Source organism: Crinia signifera, chromosome 9, assembly GCF_055691185.1.
Source record: "Crinia signifera chromosome 9, ASM5569118v1, whole genome shotgun sequence".
Taxonomy (NCBI): Eukaryota; Metazoa; Chordata; class Amphibia; order Anura; family Myobatrachidae; genus Crinia; species Crinia signifera.
The window spans coordinates 4,308,515-4,321,896 of NC_139225.1; the positions used below are offsets into that span (position 1 = coordinate 4,308,515).

Below are 13,382 nucleotides of genomic sequence, written 5' to 3' on the forward strand. Positions count from 1 at the left end.
TCCTAGATCTGCTGTATATAACACAGACCCCCAGGCTGAAAACTTCAACAAACCTATAGATTGTAAGCTCACGTGAGCAGGGCCCTCTCTCCTTATGTGCTTTTCTTACAATGATCAGGGTGGCAGAGATACATTCTGTCAGTGTCCTGTCCCCTGATGCAACCGGCTTTATTTTCCATGTTCCTGTAATAATTAGCCTTGTGCTCATCTATGTATTGTAAGCTTGCGAGCAGGACCCTCCTACCTCCATGTCGGTTTGTTACTACACAGTTTGTTTTATCACGGTCTCCTTTTGTAAAGTGCAACGGAATTTGCTGCGCTATATAAGAAACTGTAAATAAATAATACATCTATGTATTGTCAGGCGCTGCAGAACCCGTGTGGCGCCATATAAATAAATGATGATGATAATATAGATTTATGCTTGGCGATACAAGGGTTTTCATTCGAGGTTAATGCACTTATGTTTATTTATCACAAAAGGATTGGTGCAGTCTATACCACAATTATTGACAGAACAACGTTACTGATGTGCCGATCGCCAGTTACAATGATCTTAGATTATTCCCTGGACTTGCTACAGTGTTATCATGGAAATAGCTGTACTTGGGAACGCTACAGTTGGCACAATGGGATGCTACAGTTGGCACAATGGGAACGCTACAGTTGGCACAATGGGAACGCTACAGTTGGCACAATGGGAACGCTACAGTTGGCACAATGGGAACGCTACAGTTGGCACAATATACTGTCTGCTCCCTCTTCTCTTTGATCAGCAAAAGCCATTTCACAGTCCAGGTCTCTGGATGCCAAAGCCGTCCAATAAACCGACCCCTGTGAAATCGATGTGGTTTTTCCATTCTCCATAATCCACTGAATGATTACAATTCCATCTGTCACCAGAATGTGCCCCCCCAATCAGATGCCAGTGCCAACACAAACCATACGGGTCAAGCGGGGAAGGGTGAAAATATAACACCTATGCAAATACACTTGATCGATATAAAAGGAAAAATCTCTTTATACCAAAGAAAGTAGCAATTTTTTAACCATTTCCCTCTACTAGAGGAACCGGTTTGCTATCAGCACAGAATGGGTCAGCCAGTCCCAACTTACCATGTATCTCATTTCAGATAAAGAGGGCAAACAATGCACTCTCACTTCAAGCAACAAAACACACAGTTGTTACATTGACACACTGGACAACATACAAACAAGACCTGGTCTCCTGGTACACAGTATGGATGTCACCACAGCACATAACTGGTTAATGGTACTTCATGCAACTGTATCTCTGTAATGATGCCAGTGATTGTTACAGGACATGGGGAGGGTCTGTGCTAGAGCCTCCATAAACATGAAAGCTTTGATCTCACCTCCAGGGGGGGCAGGTCAGGGTCTAGCTGGGTGAAGCTGCTCAGGACCACCGGGCTGCTGTCCCCTGCCACCTCCAGCTTTACTCCATCCCACAGGCTTCTGGTCTTCCTGGAGCCATCAAACATCTTCTCCGGGGTGGTGGTCTTGTCATGGTGGGGCTCCAGCAACATTAGGTAGATCATGGGGAATAGTGGGGTACTGTCAGTTCAACATCTCCAAGGGGTAGAGCTCAACCTTGTATAGGGCTGCTCTAGGAATCTCCCTCCCTTTTAGGGAGAGATTGATAGGGGTGTGATACCCTATTCTGGCTCTGGGGATGGGAACCCCAGTAGTAGGACCCCAATATCAGCTGTGGTGTGAACCACTGTGACCCTGGTACTGGTGTCCTCTGTGCTGCTGTGCCACTGTAGTTACTGATCTATAGGGAGCTGTGATCCTGGTACTGGTGCCCTCTGTACTGAGTAATCCGTAGGGATCTGGGATCCCTGGTTCTGGTATCCTCTGTGCTGAGTGATCTGTAGGGATCTGGGATCCCTGGTCCTGGTGTCCTCTGTGCTGAGTGATCTGTAGGGATCTTTAATCCCTGGTCCTTGTATCCTCTGTGCTGAGTGATCTGTAGGGATCTGTGATCTCTTGTCTGGTCTCAGTGCTGAGTGGTTAGTAGGGAGCTGTGATCACTGCTGCTGACATCCTCTGTGCTGTGTTGAGTGTCTTGTATAGGAAGCTGTGATCCCTGGTGCTGACATCCTCTGTGCTGTACAGGGAGCAGGGATCTTTTGGTGTGCTGTACAGGGAGCAGGGATCTCTTGGTGTGCTGTACAGGGAGCAGGGATCCCGCGGATTATCTCTGTGCTCCGGTGCCGGGCTCAGCCCTCCTCCTCCTCCTGCTCTGTGCGGTGTGTATGTAGTGAAGGCTTTTCCAGGGCTTTGCTTTGCCATTCACACTGGCAGCTCGGACCACGCCCACACCGTGACGTTCCACAGCTGACGTCAGCCTCGCATATGGAACGAGATATAGAGAAGCTGCCGGGCTGCTGATAAAACCCGCACTGGACCTATAATCAGGGACTGGGTGGGAGGCGGCCATAGCTGCAGCCTGCATGGCTGAGGAGGGCAGGACTGTGGTGGCTTCTGAATGGGAGGGGGGAGAATACACATGTCCACCCTGGGGGGATACCTGTCCAGCTAGTTCTCAGCAGGACCTGATTTGCAGACACAGGCACCAGACTGATCTGTACTTATCTGTCAGCACAACAGAATATGCTGCAGCCATATAAATGTTTCTAAATAAATACTAGGCTTTTATTGTAATCCATTTATTATAATTATCGGTGCTTCCTTATCGTATCGGCCACAGCTTACACCAGTTACGTTAGCCGCTTTCAGAGTACCGCCATTGTCCGCTCGCCACGCTTCGGGCTCAGTGTCTCGCTCCGCTCGCTACAACTTTGCTAAAGGTAATAGATGGTGGCGTGGACCCAGGAGGGTGGCGTGGACCCAGGGTGGTGCGGGTAACGCTACAAAAGTTCCGTAGCGTAAGCTGTGGCCGCAAAGAAAGTACCTAATTACCCTTTATTTACATGGCACCAGAAGGGATCCGCAGCGGCCAATTACAGAGTACATAAACGAATAAACAAAACCGTGACTTACAGTAGAATACAATAGAGAAGTATAAAGGCCCCCATACACTATGCGATTTGGGCCCGATTTTGGCGCACCGGGCAGAGAAATCACGTGAAATCGGCTCAAATCGCATACGTATGACATCCGGTCAGATGCGCAGTCCCGTGAGCATCGGACTAGAGTCAGAGGTCGGAACTGCAGAACATAAGGTACATCGGAATCAGATCCACTAGCGGCACATTTTTAGCACCCGCAATGTATTGCGTTCAATTCTGTCCCTATCTGCAGGTCCGACCTCTGACCAGAGAAGTCGCATAGTGTATGGGGCCTTAAGGTTCATAAACATCTCTGCATCAGCAGAGGACTCTGCAATAAGTATTAGGGTGACCGGACACCACAAGATTTGGTGCCACCATAGATGGTTCAAGTAAGAAAAGGAAAAACACATGAGTAAGAGGGCCCTGCTCATGAGAACTTACATTCTAATAATCCCTACCTTGTTCTGTATTGTATATTTTAGCAAGCGGTCCTGTCCCTGAATAACCGATACTTGGGAATTGTGACAAGTTCATGTTTTAAGGTAAAGTTTTCAGGAAATGTTTCTAGGAATAATAATACTTCAGCAGCAGCGAGAATTAATAATATTTTCACATATGCAATAGGGGCGAAAACAAAACGTTTAAAACACATGAAAATATTGGCCCTTATTCTGGTTCACTCGCAAAGGCATATTCCTTCTTAAATGGGCAAAATCATGCGCACTGCAGGTGGGGCAGATGTAACATATGTAACATTCAATGGTAAGTGGTTTGCAATTGGATTTGAAGCTGGCGGTTGCTCAGTGATTCATTCAGATTCGCAAATAAATTATGTTTTATTTTCGTAAATATGTCGCAGCAACCAATATTTATGACTACAATCTACTCGATGGGGTATACGGAGCCTGAGGCGCAAACTATTTTACGGCGGGTCCAAATTACGTGATGATGGCAGCGATGGCGTGAGGGCAATGTGGTCCCCGCTAGTGACTTACTCCATCGTTTTGCATGTACACAACGGCAAAGGATGCCGCTGATGACGAGCGGGAGTACATGTCGTCAGTGACAGTGCACACACACTAGACTGTATGAAAATTATGTAATTCCGACTCACGGAATCAGCATAAAAGATAATATCATCATCTAGGGTGTACCCAACTTTAGTCTTGAACCCTACTGGCCTACACCTACTTTCCCAGAACATGGGGAGGTGCTCCCAAACGTAGGCCACCTCTCGCATCACGGTGCTGTCGCAGAAAGTGCAGGGCAGTGACAGCAAGGTGAAATACCTGTCCCTACTATAAAGATGCGGAAAGCGACTACCTAGTCACTTTGCCGTATCTGTCCCTAGTCACACTGCCGGCTGCTATAAAGATGCGGAAAGCGACTACCTAGGCACTTTGCCGTATCTGTCCCTAGTCACCCTGCCGGCTTTTAAGACGCGTAACCCGTCACTTTTGTTTAGGTTCTGTACTCACGCCTCTTTGTTTTGGTATGCCCTTAACCGAGCCCATTATGATAATTATGTTTATATATATCGTGTCAAAAGCCCAAATCGAGAGAGTGTGTACGGTGGTACAATCTTTTTCTTGAGACTCTTTGGACGGGAGTACATCGGAGGTCGCAAGTAAATTGTACAGGTGTGTACACGCGTATCGGCTGGTGTTTCTGGACGGTCCGACGGAGCTGGGGTCGGCCGAACGGTCGCAAGAAAACAGGGATTGTATAGATGTGTACCCAGCTTAACTCCCACAGTGATCGGCCTCATCTCCCTTACAGGAACTGTCCTGGAGGGAAACCTTTAGGTATCACTACCTCCTGGTGACCTGAAAGGCCTACACAATGGCCTACACAACTGCTGTCTCCACTGTATGTTGCTGGTATGTGAATGAGCGCTATCCCACATGTTTTACCTATAAACGTAAGAAAACATATGTTATGGGATACAGGTTATTGAAGTGCTAAGTGCCGGAGGTTGAAGGGTCACCATAAAATTCTAATTCAATAGAAAGATCAGCAGCTTAGAATGGAGTCACAAGACTCACGCCAAGAAAAATATACTGAAAAGATGTTGGGTTCTAGCTCTCTTTCCTTAATATTTCCGAAAAGTGCTGAGCTGTTGCTCTGTGGTGATCCGCTGTGGAATGTGGACAAAACAGGAAGTTCCCGGGAAAGCAGCCCTGTCCCTCAGCCAATCCAGCGGCTGGGATTTTTAATGTCATCATAAACTTCTTAGCTCTGCAGTTTTTCAGCATTATTGTCAACAGTAGTATCAGCCACTAGAAAATCTACATTTGGGTGGGGGGTTGGGGGGATTGATGGGGGACAGTATAGAGCGGCAGTTACCCTTTTAGGAGGTCAAAGCAGTATGTGCCTACATGTTCAGGAGCACTCACAAACATAAACAAAACATAATAGCGACTAATTACAAAATAACATTGTGATACTGAGTCAGACCTCTCACTTCAGTGGTTTATTTTCATTGGAAAGATGGAGGAGGGAACAGCTGGAAGTGGCCTCACGCGGAGGATCCTTATAATCACTTTCTGATCTGGCTGATAGTCTTAAAGTGTTGCTGTTGTTATTTTGTACAAGTTCATTATGTAGTAACACAAAGAGAAACTGCAGATTAACCTGACACATAAACAGCCATAGAAATCCTTTGTACTGTATTATGGGATTAACAAAATTAAACCCAAACGGAGATAGGCAAATCTATCCATCCTATTCACAAGTCCTAGCCAGGTTTGATGTGTTGCATATTAAACTTGCTGATATCGATACTAATGAAGGACGGAACCTGATCGCAACGTGTGCTGCGCTGGGGAGAGAGGCTGTGCTGCGTCGGCCTGTCATCTCTCTCCCCACTGCCTGGCTCCCTGCAACAGGGGAGGGGGAAGCAGGACCAGGGCCTGGGTAAACAGTACCCGCTTCCCTGCCCTCTCAATGACACTGGGATCCAGATGGTAGGTTGACAGTCAATAGGTCAATACCATATTTCTACAAATACACGGCTGACAGACAAAAGGTGGACATATCTATGGTCGACAGGAGTTTCTGACAATTATTTGTCTTTTTTTCTAACTTTTTCCTACTTTACCACCCACATGTATTCCAATTGGTAAAGGTAAAGTGTGCCAAGCACAGCGGTAGTGCAGGGAGGCACCAGGCCTGGAACAAGGCAAGTGAAGTGGTTCACTAGTTGGGGGTCCATATACTTAGGTATCGACACCAAAAAGTGAATTCAAATGCCTGGCGGGCGGTGTTACAAGGCTGGCTATGCAGGGAACTAACGCTTCTTAGTGAGCCAACCGGAATGTCCTCCTTTGTTCACACAAGTGCGGTTGTACAGTGTAATTACAGGGGTATTGCTAAATGAAGGGTATTAAGTGAAGGTGTTTATTTGTTTAAGTTAAGTGTCTAAAGGGAACGGAACTCTTCAGTGAGACAAACAGGAGCGTCCCATGTTTTGTACCCGCACGTGCATGAAACCTTAGCTGAGAAGACATGTATGACTCTCATCGTCATGTTTATATAATGAGATAAACCAGGGGTGAAATTCCAGAACAGTTTAAGTCACCGCAAGTAAGTACTCGCGGTGTCATATAAACTGTCTTCTCACAATTATCTAACTCATCCAATAAACAGAGGGCTTATAAATGTCCATTGCAGGTAAAGGTGAGTCAGGCATCGTCGTGGAACAATTTGTATCTTGTTCTTTTATACCAGAGGCATGGAACAGAGAGAGGAGAGGGAACGCAGGGCACTAATGTAAGCAGCTGCACAGGTGACATCTGGGGCCAAACAAAGAGAGCGGAATTACAGCAGTGCGAGAAGTTTCCGAGCAGTTGCTAGTGTGAGGTGCTGCAACCTATAGCAACAGGCAGTGGGCCAGATTCTCTAAACTTCAAAAGTGATAAAATGGAGAGTGATAAACAGCCAACCAATCAGCTCCTACCTGCCATGTCACAGACTGTGTTTGAAAATGTCAGACAGGAGCTGATTGGCTGGCTGTTTATCACTCTCCATTTTAATCTGGGCCAGTGACAGTAAACAAACGATTGGTTCCTTCCTATAGGGATTCTGCATGTTTTTTTCTTACTTTATGTGCCAGCTTTCCATGGAACATGGAATGAGGGAAATAACTAATTATATTTGGGTTGAACATAATGGGGGGGGAATGTAATAGGGTGAGAGAATCAAAAAGTGAGAGATTTGGTAAGAAATCTAAGTTTGTTTTTTTCTAAATTGGCAATCATTTACATACAAAAAAAATCACACTAATTTTTGCCGTGTAGATGATTGCTGCTTTCAAAAAAAAAAAAAAACTGTAGATTTCTTCCCAAATCTCTCACTTTCTGATTCTCTCACCCGATTACATCCCCCCCCCAAATGAGTGAGAGAAAGGGTGAAATGTAATATGGTAAGAGAATCAGAATCAGTCCATGCGGACTATGGACTACGAAGTCAATTCAGACCCGTTCGCTTGTGTCCGAATTCGGCCCCGTGGTCGATGGTGCACAAACCCCCCGGAGCAAACACTCGCCGAGCCGTTGAGGGTCGGAATGGGGGCGGGCAGAGTGCGGCAGCAGGGGAATGCCCAGTCTGAATCAGGCCCTATAGCAGAGCGAGGGACGTGGTATACTAATTGGGGGTCCATGTGTTACAAGAGAAAAGTGAACATCCGAGAAACCGAAAAAAAAACCCGCATGTCGACCTTTTCCTGGTGTCGACCTTTTTTTCCATGTCGAACTTTTGAGGTCAACTTGACACTAACATTTGCCAGCCTTTGGGCTAGATTCTCTAAGCTTCAAAAGTGATAAAATGGAGAGTGATAACAACCAGCCAATCAGCTCCCACCTGCCATGTCATAGACTGTGTTTGAAAAATGACAGGTAGGAGCTGATTGGCTCACTCTCCATTTTATCACTTTTGAAGCATAGAGAATCTGGCCCTTTGTCCTGATGAACCTGATTGATAAAATCGTTCATTTACCAAAAAATCTCCTTGAAGACTATAATGTACCACAGGCTGTCCTTTCCCTGGCAATGGGCCTTCCAATCCCTATGAAGGATTTGGGGATCTTTCATCTAGAATTACATTTTCCACAAAAATCTCCAAATACCAGAAAATGACTAAAAAGTTCATTACTACTGCTCTATAGTGTCATACAGAAACATCGGGCCCAATTCAGCCCTGCACACTGCTTCGCTCGCCACCTGATTAATAAAGGCAAACAGCGGTGGTGTGGATAGTGACCATCGCCGGTCACATGGTCCGTTCCATTGGTCACATGGTATCAACTGCACTTACTGTCTGGGAACTATATGGTACCTAATGCTGACGTGCTGTGTCTCTCTTCCTGCCGGCTCACTGGGCATGGGCGAGATCTCACGGGCAGCTCGGAGTCGGGGACATTGTGGTCCCTGCTGAGGTGTATGGGCAATGACATTGACACTGGAAGCTGCAGGTTACAGAACAGTCAGCACTACTGATCATATATTGCCTCCTGCCACCAGCATGGGATCTTGTAGATCAGGCATGTCCAACGTTGGCCCTCCAGATGTTGTGAAACTACACATCCCAGCATGCTTTGCCACAGTTTTGCTATTAGAGAATGCTAAAATTATTGCAAAGCATGCTGGGATGTGTAGTTTCAAAACATCTGGAGGGCCAACGTTGGACATGCCTGTTGTAGATAGTAGGACTGATAATGACAGGGCCGCACTTCTCCTCTTTCCTGGGAGAAGCGGTATCAGCGCAGATATTGGCACGGATACGGCTCCTTCCCCCCATAGCAACCACTTGTACAGCTCGCTGCCAATGAGAGGAGTGCCAGCAGCATTGTAATGTATGTAAATTAGTTCATTTTAGGTATGACGCTCCAAATTACAGTCACCTTATCCGGATGTCCCAATTATTACGTACAGAAGATACAATTCCTCTATATGCAAATCTGCATACATTATCATTATGAGCGTCTGGATTAGCCCAATTTATGGTGCGATATAGTCCCAATTATTCCGGACAGTATATCCAATATCTCTACATGCAAATAAATTCTGCATACATTAGGAATTAGCACAATTTATGGAGCATTATTCCTGAATATTAATTAGCTCATTAAAATATTAATCACATAATACTCCTTCCCGTTAATTACCAATACATGACAAAGCAAAACTATGTTAAACATGTGTCTGGCTCATGCAAATGTGTCCGACTGTGTGTGATGTACAGTGTGTCACCGTACGCGGGATCCTGCTGTGAAAGCACACGTACAATAGTGACCGATCACTAAATGGCTTCATATCTGTCCCGATACAACAAGTGGCGTCCGGCGAGTCAGCTCTCTCCTGCACACCAGCACTGCACTCACCTCTCTGGAACTGGGTCACCCACTGGCAAACCTAAGGGGGTTATCTTGGTTCACTCTTTCTGACAAATTCCTTCTTAGATGGACAAAACCATGTGCACTGCAGGTGGGGCAGATGTAACGTGCAGAGAGAATTAGATTTGGGCGAGTTATTTTGTTTTTGTGCAGGAAAAATATTGACTGCTTTATTTTTACACTGAAATACAGATCTCACTTAAGTGAAGTTTAAGTAAACCCCACCCTAATCTAATTCTATCAGCACCTGTTATATCTGCCCCACCTGCAGTGCACATGGTTTTGTCCATCTAAGTAGGAACTTGCCAGAAAGAGTGAACCAAAATAACCGCCTGAAGGATTATATAGCCATTTCATGAGTGCTTTATAACAAATTGAGGGGGTAGAATGGGCTATGGGAGTATCTGGCACAAGGCCACCGAGGGTCCTAACCAGGCCCTTCCTCTGCAGTAATCTGATTATTTTTAGTAGGTGGGATTGAAAGATGTAATTCCATTCCCGGCAGGTCTTTATCATCAATATTTTATATCAATGGGCACAGCTGCTGTGACTTCCGGGAACCTCTGGACTTGAGGCCGCCAATAAAAGGAGTCACAGCTAATAGTAGATATGAATGAGTCAAAATACTGACACGTTCAAAATGCCGACATTCATTAAGCCGACATGGCGAAGGTGTTCCGTGGTGGGTGAGACGCATGCGGAGGGGGGGAGTCACACTGTGGTGGTGGGGGAAACCAGTTGCGGGTCCTCCCCTGCGCTGCAGGGAATGCCATTGATAATTAGTCAAAAACGGGTTATCCGGCAAAGTGCTGGGATCCAGGGTGCCGGATTATCAACAACCTGTGATGCCATAAAAGCTTTGTAACCATATCAGTGTACAGTAATAGCAAAAATGAAGAGGTACAGTAGGCCTATGTAGTGTATTGTGGAGGTACCAGTGCTAGCCTGCCATACCATCCATAAACTGGGATTTGTAGTCCTACAACAGAAGGACAGCTGCAGGCGGTCTCAGCCCGTTCTAGCCCTGTACCCCACATTGGTAATGTTTTTGTTAATTACATAATTCTGGACAATTACATGAAGCCCTTCCGGGAATATCAGATGGACTTTTTCAAGTTAATAACACTGTAGAGTGGCAAATATTGCGCAAGAAGCAGACACTTAAGTAAAAAATAACTGCTCTGCCGAGTCAACATTGGGTAATATTAAGCTAAGAAAATAATGTGGCCTATGAATAGCTGCAAACAGTTCCGCTATTGGACACAAATACACATTATTTACAGGGGCAGCAACAGCTCTTCCGAACCCCGGGGTGGGCATGGGGTGTGGGATCAGATAGGCCAGGAGGTGTGTGTGTGTATGTGGGGGGATATGCAATTTCTCCCGGCCCCACTGCACACAGCTGCCTGGTCTGAGGAAAGAGACTGCTCTTCTAAGGTCCCCAGACCCCATACACTAGTGCAATATGGCTATTTTTCACTCAATATTAACCCAATGGGATGATATATTGTGTAATAAGTGCCATATTGTATATGATTTAACTCTGATTCTATCATCAAGGTGATAAAGCAAACTCTTTGGGGTGGGATGCTCTTACATCCACCACCCAACATCGCCGCCTACCACATTCATAATAATCGTGTATGCAGGGCCGGATTTGTGCCTAGGCCCGTGAGGCACCGGCCTCAGGGCGGCACCAATTAAGGGCGGCAGGCAGGCTGACATTCTGGTAAATAGCAGCATGGCAGAGCGGGTGGGCATAGGCGAGTGACGAGCGGTGCCACCCCAAACATGAATTATCATATGTCGGCGGCAGCGCCGCTCGTCACCCGCCACTGCCCACCCACTCTGCCATGCACATTACATCACCGCTTAGTGGATGGGTCCAACGGTCCCCCTGCGCATCCGGAAATGGCTCAGGCTCACTTCTGCCGCTCCCGCCCATTGGCTACTCTACACACACACAGTCTATTGGCTGCTGTGTATCCAGCAGCTGAGCGGCGCACAGATCCTCCCTGCGCTCAGTCAGTCACAGTGTGTGAGCTGGAGAGAGACTGACGGAGACACTGTGCTAATAATCACTGTACTAATAAGTGCCTCCCTCTCTCCGGGTCCTCCATACAGTGAGCAGTCCAGAGTGCTTAAAAAAATATTAAGGTGGGCTACAGTTACATTTTTATGAAATATATAAATATCAATGTATATACATATATGATTACATTAAAATAGGGGGGGGGGGGGGCACAAAAATGTTGTACCTAGGGGCGGCCTGACCCCTAAATTCGCCAATGCGTGTATGCACTAACATGCGAATATTAACGCAAAGGACAGCTCTTGCGATAAGACTTCCGGGTCTGAGACCTGTCATACACCAGCCCTCAGACATTTGAACAATGGGCGGAGTCTCCGTTGCTAGGCTGCTTCGATTACAGAACAGACAGCAGCAGTATGCCCGCCCCCTTCAGGTAGCCCCAAACGCCAATCAGAGGCTTCTAGATCTGACCTGGGAGTAAATTCCCAGGTTGCACCATTCACACCTAAGCTGGGTTGTCTGCTCAGGTCAAAGAAGGGATGCGGGCGCCTTTCAGACCAGTGGCGTATTTATAATGGGTGCAATGTGTGCGGTGCACAGGGGCCCACGAGTCCCAGGGGAGCCCACACCGCACCTATGTTTGAATGCTTTCCTTTCCGGAGTCTCGCGATGAAGGTGGCATTGCTGCCGGAATCGATGGCACAATGTCCGCCGCACCATTTTTCTGAGTTCTGTACCACACGCAGTAGAGTCTGAGTGCTGTAGTGCGCTGGGTGACGGGGTGCTGCGGCCGGCAGGGAGGAGGGAACCTGAACAGAGGAAAGTGCACACGGGCCTCCTCCTCATACCTTAGGTCGACCACTAAAGGTCGACACATAAAATAGGTTGACATGGCTAAGGTTGACAAAAGCATTTGGTTGACAATGGGAAGGTCAATCTAAAGGTTGACGTGTTTTTCACATTATTTTGGACCCAAATTTGACATAAGTCGACACGGACACCGAATCAGTGCACCGCTGCGCTCGCCATGCTTCGGGCACGGTGCCTCACTGTGCACAGCACACTAATATTATTGTCCCTCGGCGCCATAGTGGATGGTGGGGTATGAAATGCCGCCTGTTTTGGGGGGCAAACTTTGAAAAACCCATGTCGAGCTTTTGACTGTCAACCTTCCCATTGTCGACCTTAGCCATGTCTACCTATTTCATGTGTCAACATAAGCCCCGTCGACCTTCACAGTGTCGTCCTAGTGACCGTATCCCTTTAAAATAAATCCAGAAAAAAACAATCTAAGGCCAAAGAGCATCTGCGGGTACAGAAACGCCAGGTTGTAACTTCACGGAATCAGCCGGTCATATGTAACAAGTAACCGTGTATAATATACAGTATATGTGTGTATAATATATACACTGTATATTGTATTATTGTATTATTGTAACGTCACGGAATCAGCCTGTCATATGTAACAAGTAACCGTGTATAATATACAGTATATGTGCGTATAATATATACACTGTATATTGTTGTAGATTGTATTATTGTAACGTCACGGAATCAGCCGGTCATATGTAACAAGTAACCGTGTATAATATACAGTATATGTGCGTATAATATATACACTGTATATTGTTGTAGATTGTATTATTGTAACGTCACGGAATCAGCCTGTCATATGTAACAAGTAACCGTGTATAATATACAGTATATGTGTATATAATATATACACTGTATATTGTTGTATATTGTATTATTGTAATGTAGACTGATCATGATGATATTACTGCAGAAACAACAATTATAGATGTTTGTTATACTCCTTTTACTCCGAGGCAAAAACCCAGCGTTGGTGTAAAAGGGGTACTGACATTTCCCTGCGAATCCTACCCTGGTCCTGACTAGAGTGGAACACGGGGAGGACCCG

General features: G+C 46.2%; 1 protein-coding gene across 11 annotated transcripts in view; it reads right to left on the minus strand.

Annotated features, from left to right (window-relative positions):
• The window catches only part of RALGDS (ral guanine nucleotide dissociation stimulator), a 125,458-nt gene that overhangs the window by 41,270 nt on the left and 70,806 nt on the right, over positions 1-13,382 (minus strand). For 2 of the 11 annotated variants that reach the window (XM_083160941.1, XM_083160942.1), the window contains exon 1: positions 1,377-2,306. The exons of 6 other annotated variants lie outside the window; for them this stretch is intronic. In XM_083160941.1, the coding sequence (XP_083017067.1) occupies positions 1,377-1,559 (183 nt within the window). In that variant the 5' untranslated portion in view covers positions 1,560-2,306. Of the gene's footprint in view, positions 1-1,376; positions 2,308-13,382 lie in introns of those variants that run through there. 3 more of the 11 variants (XM_083160950.1, XM_083160944.1, XM_083160940.1) reach the window with 2 other exon arrangements.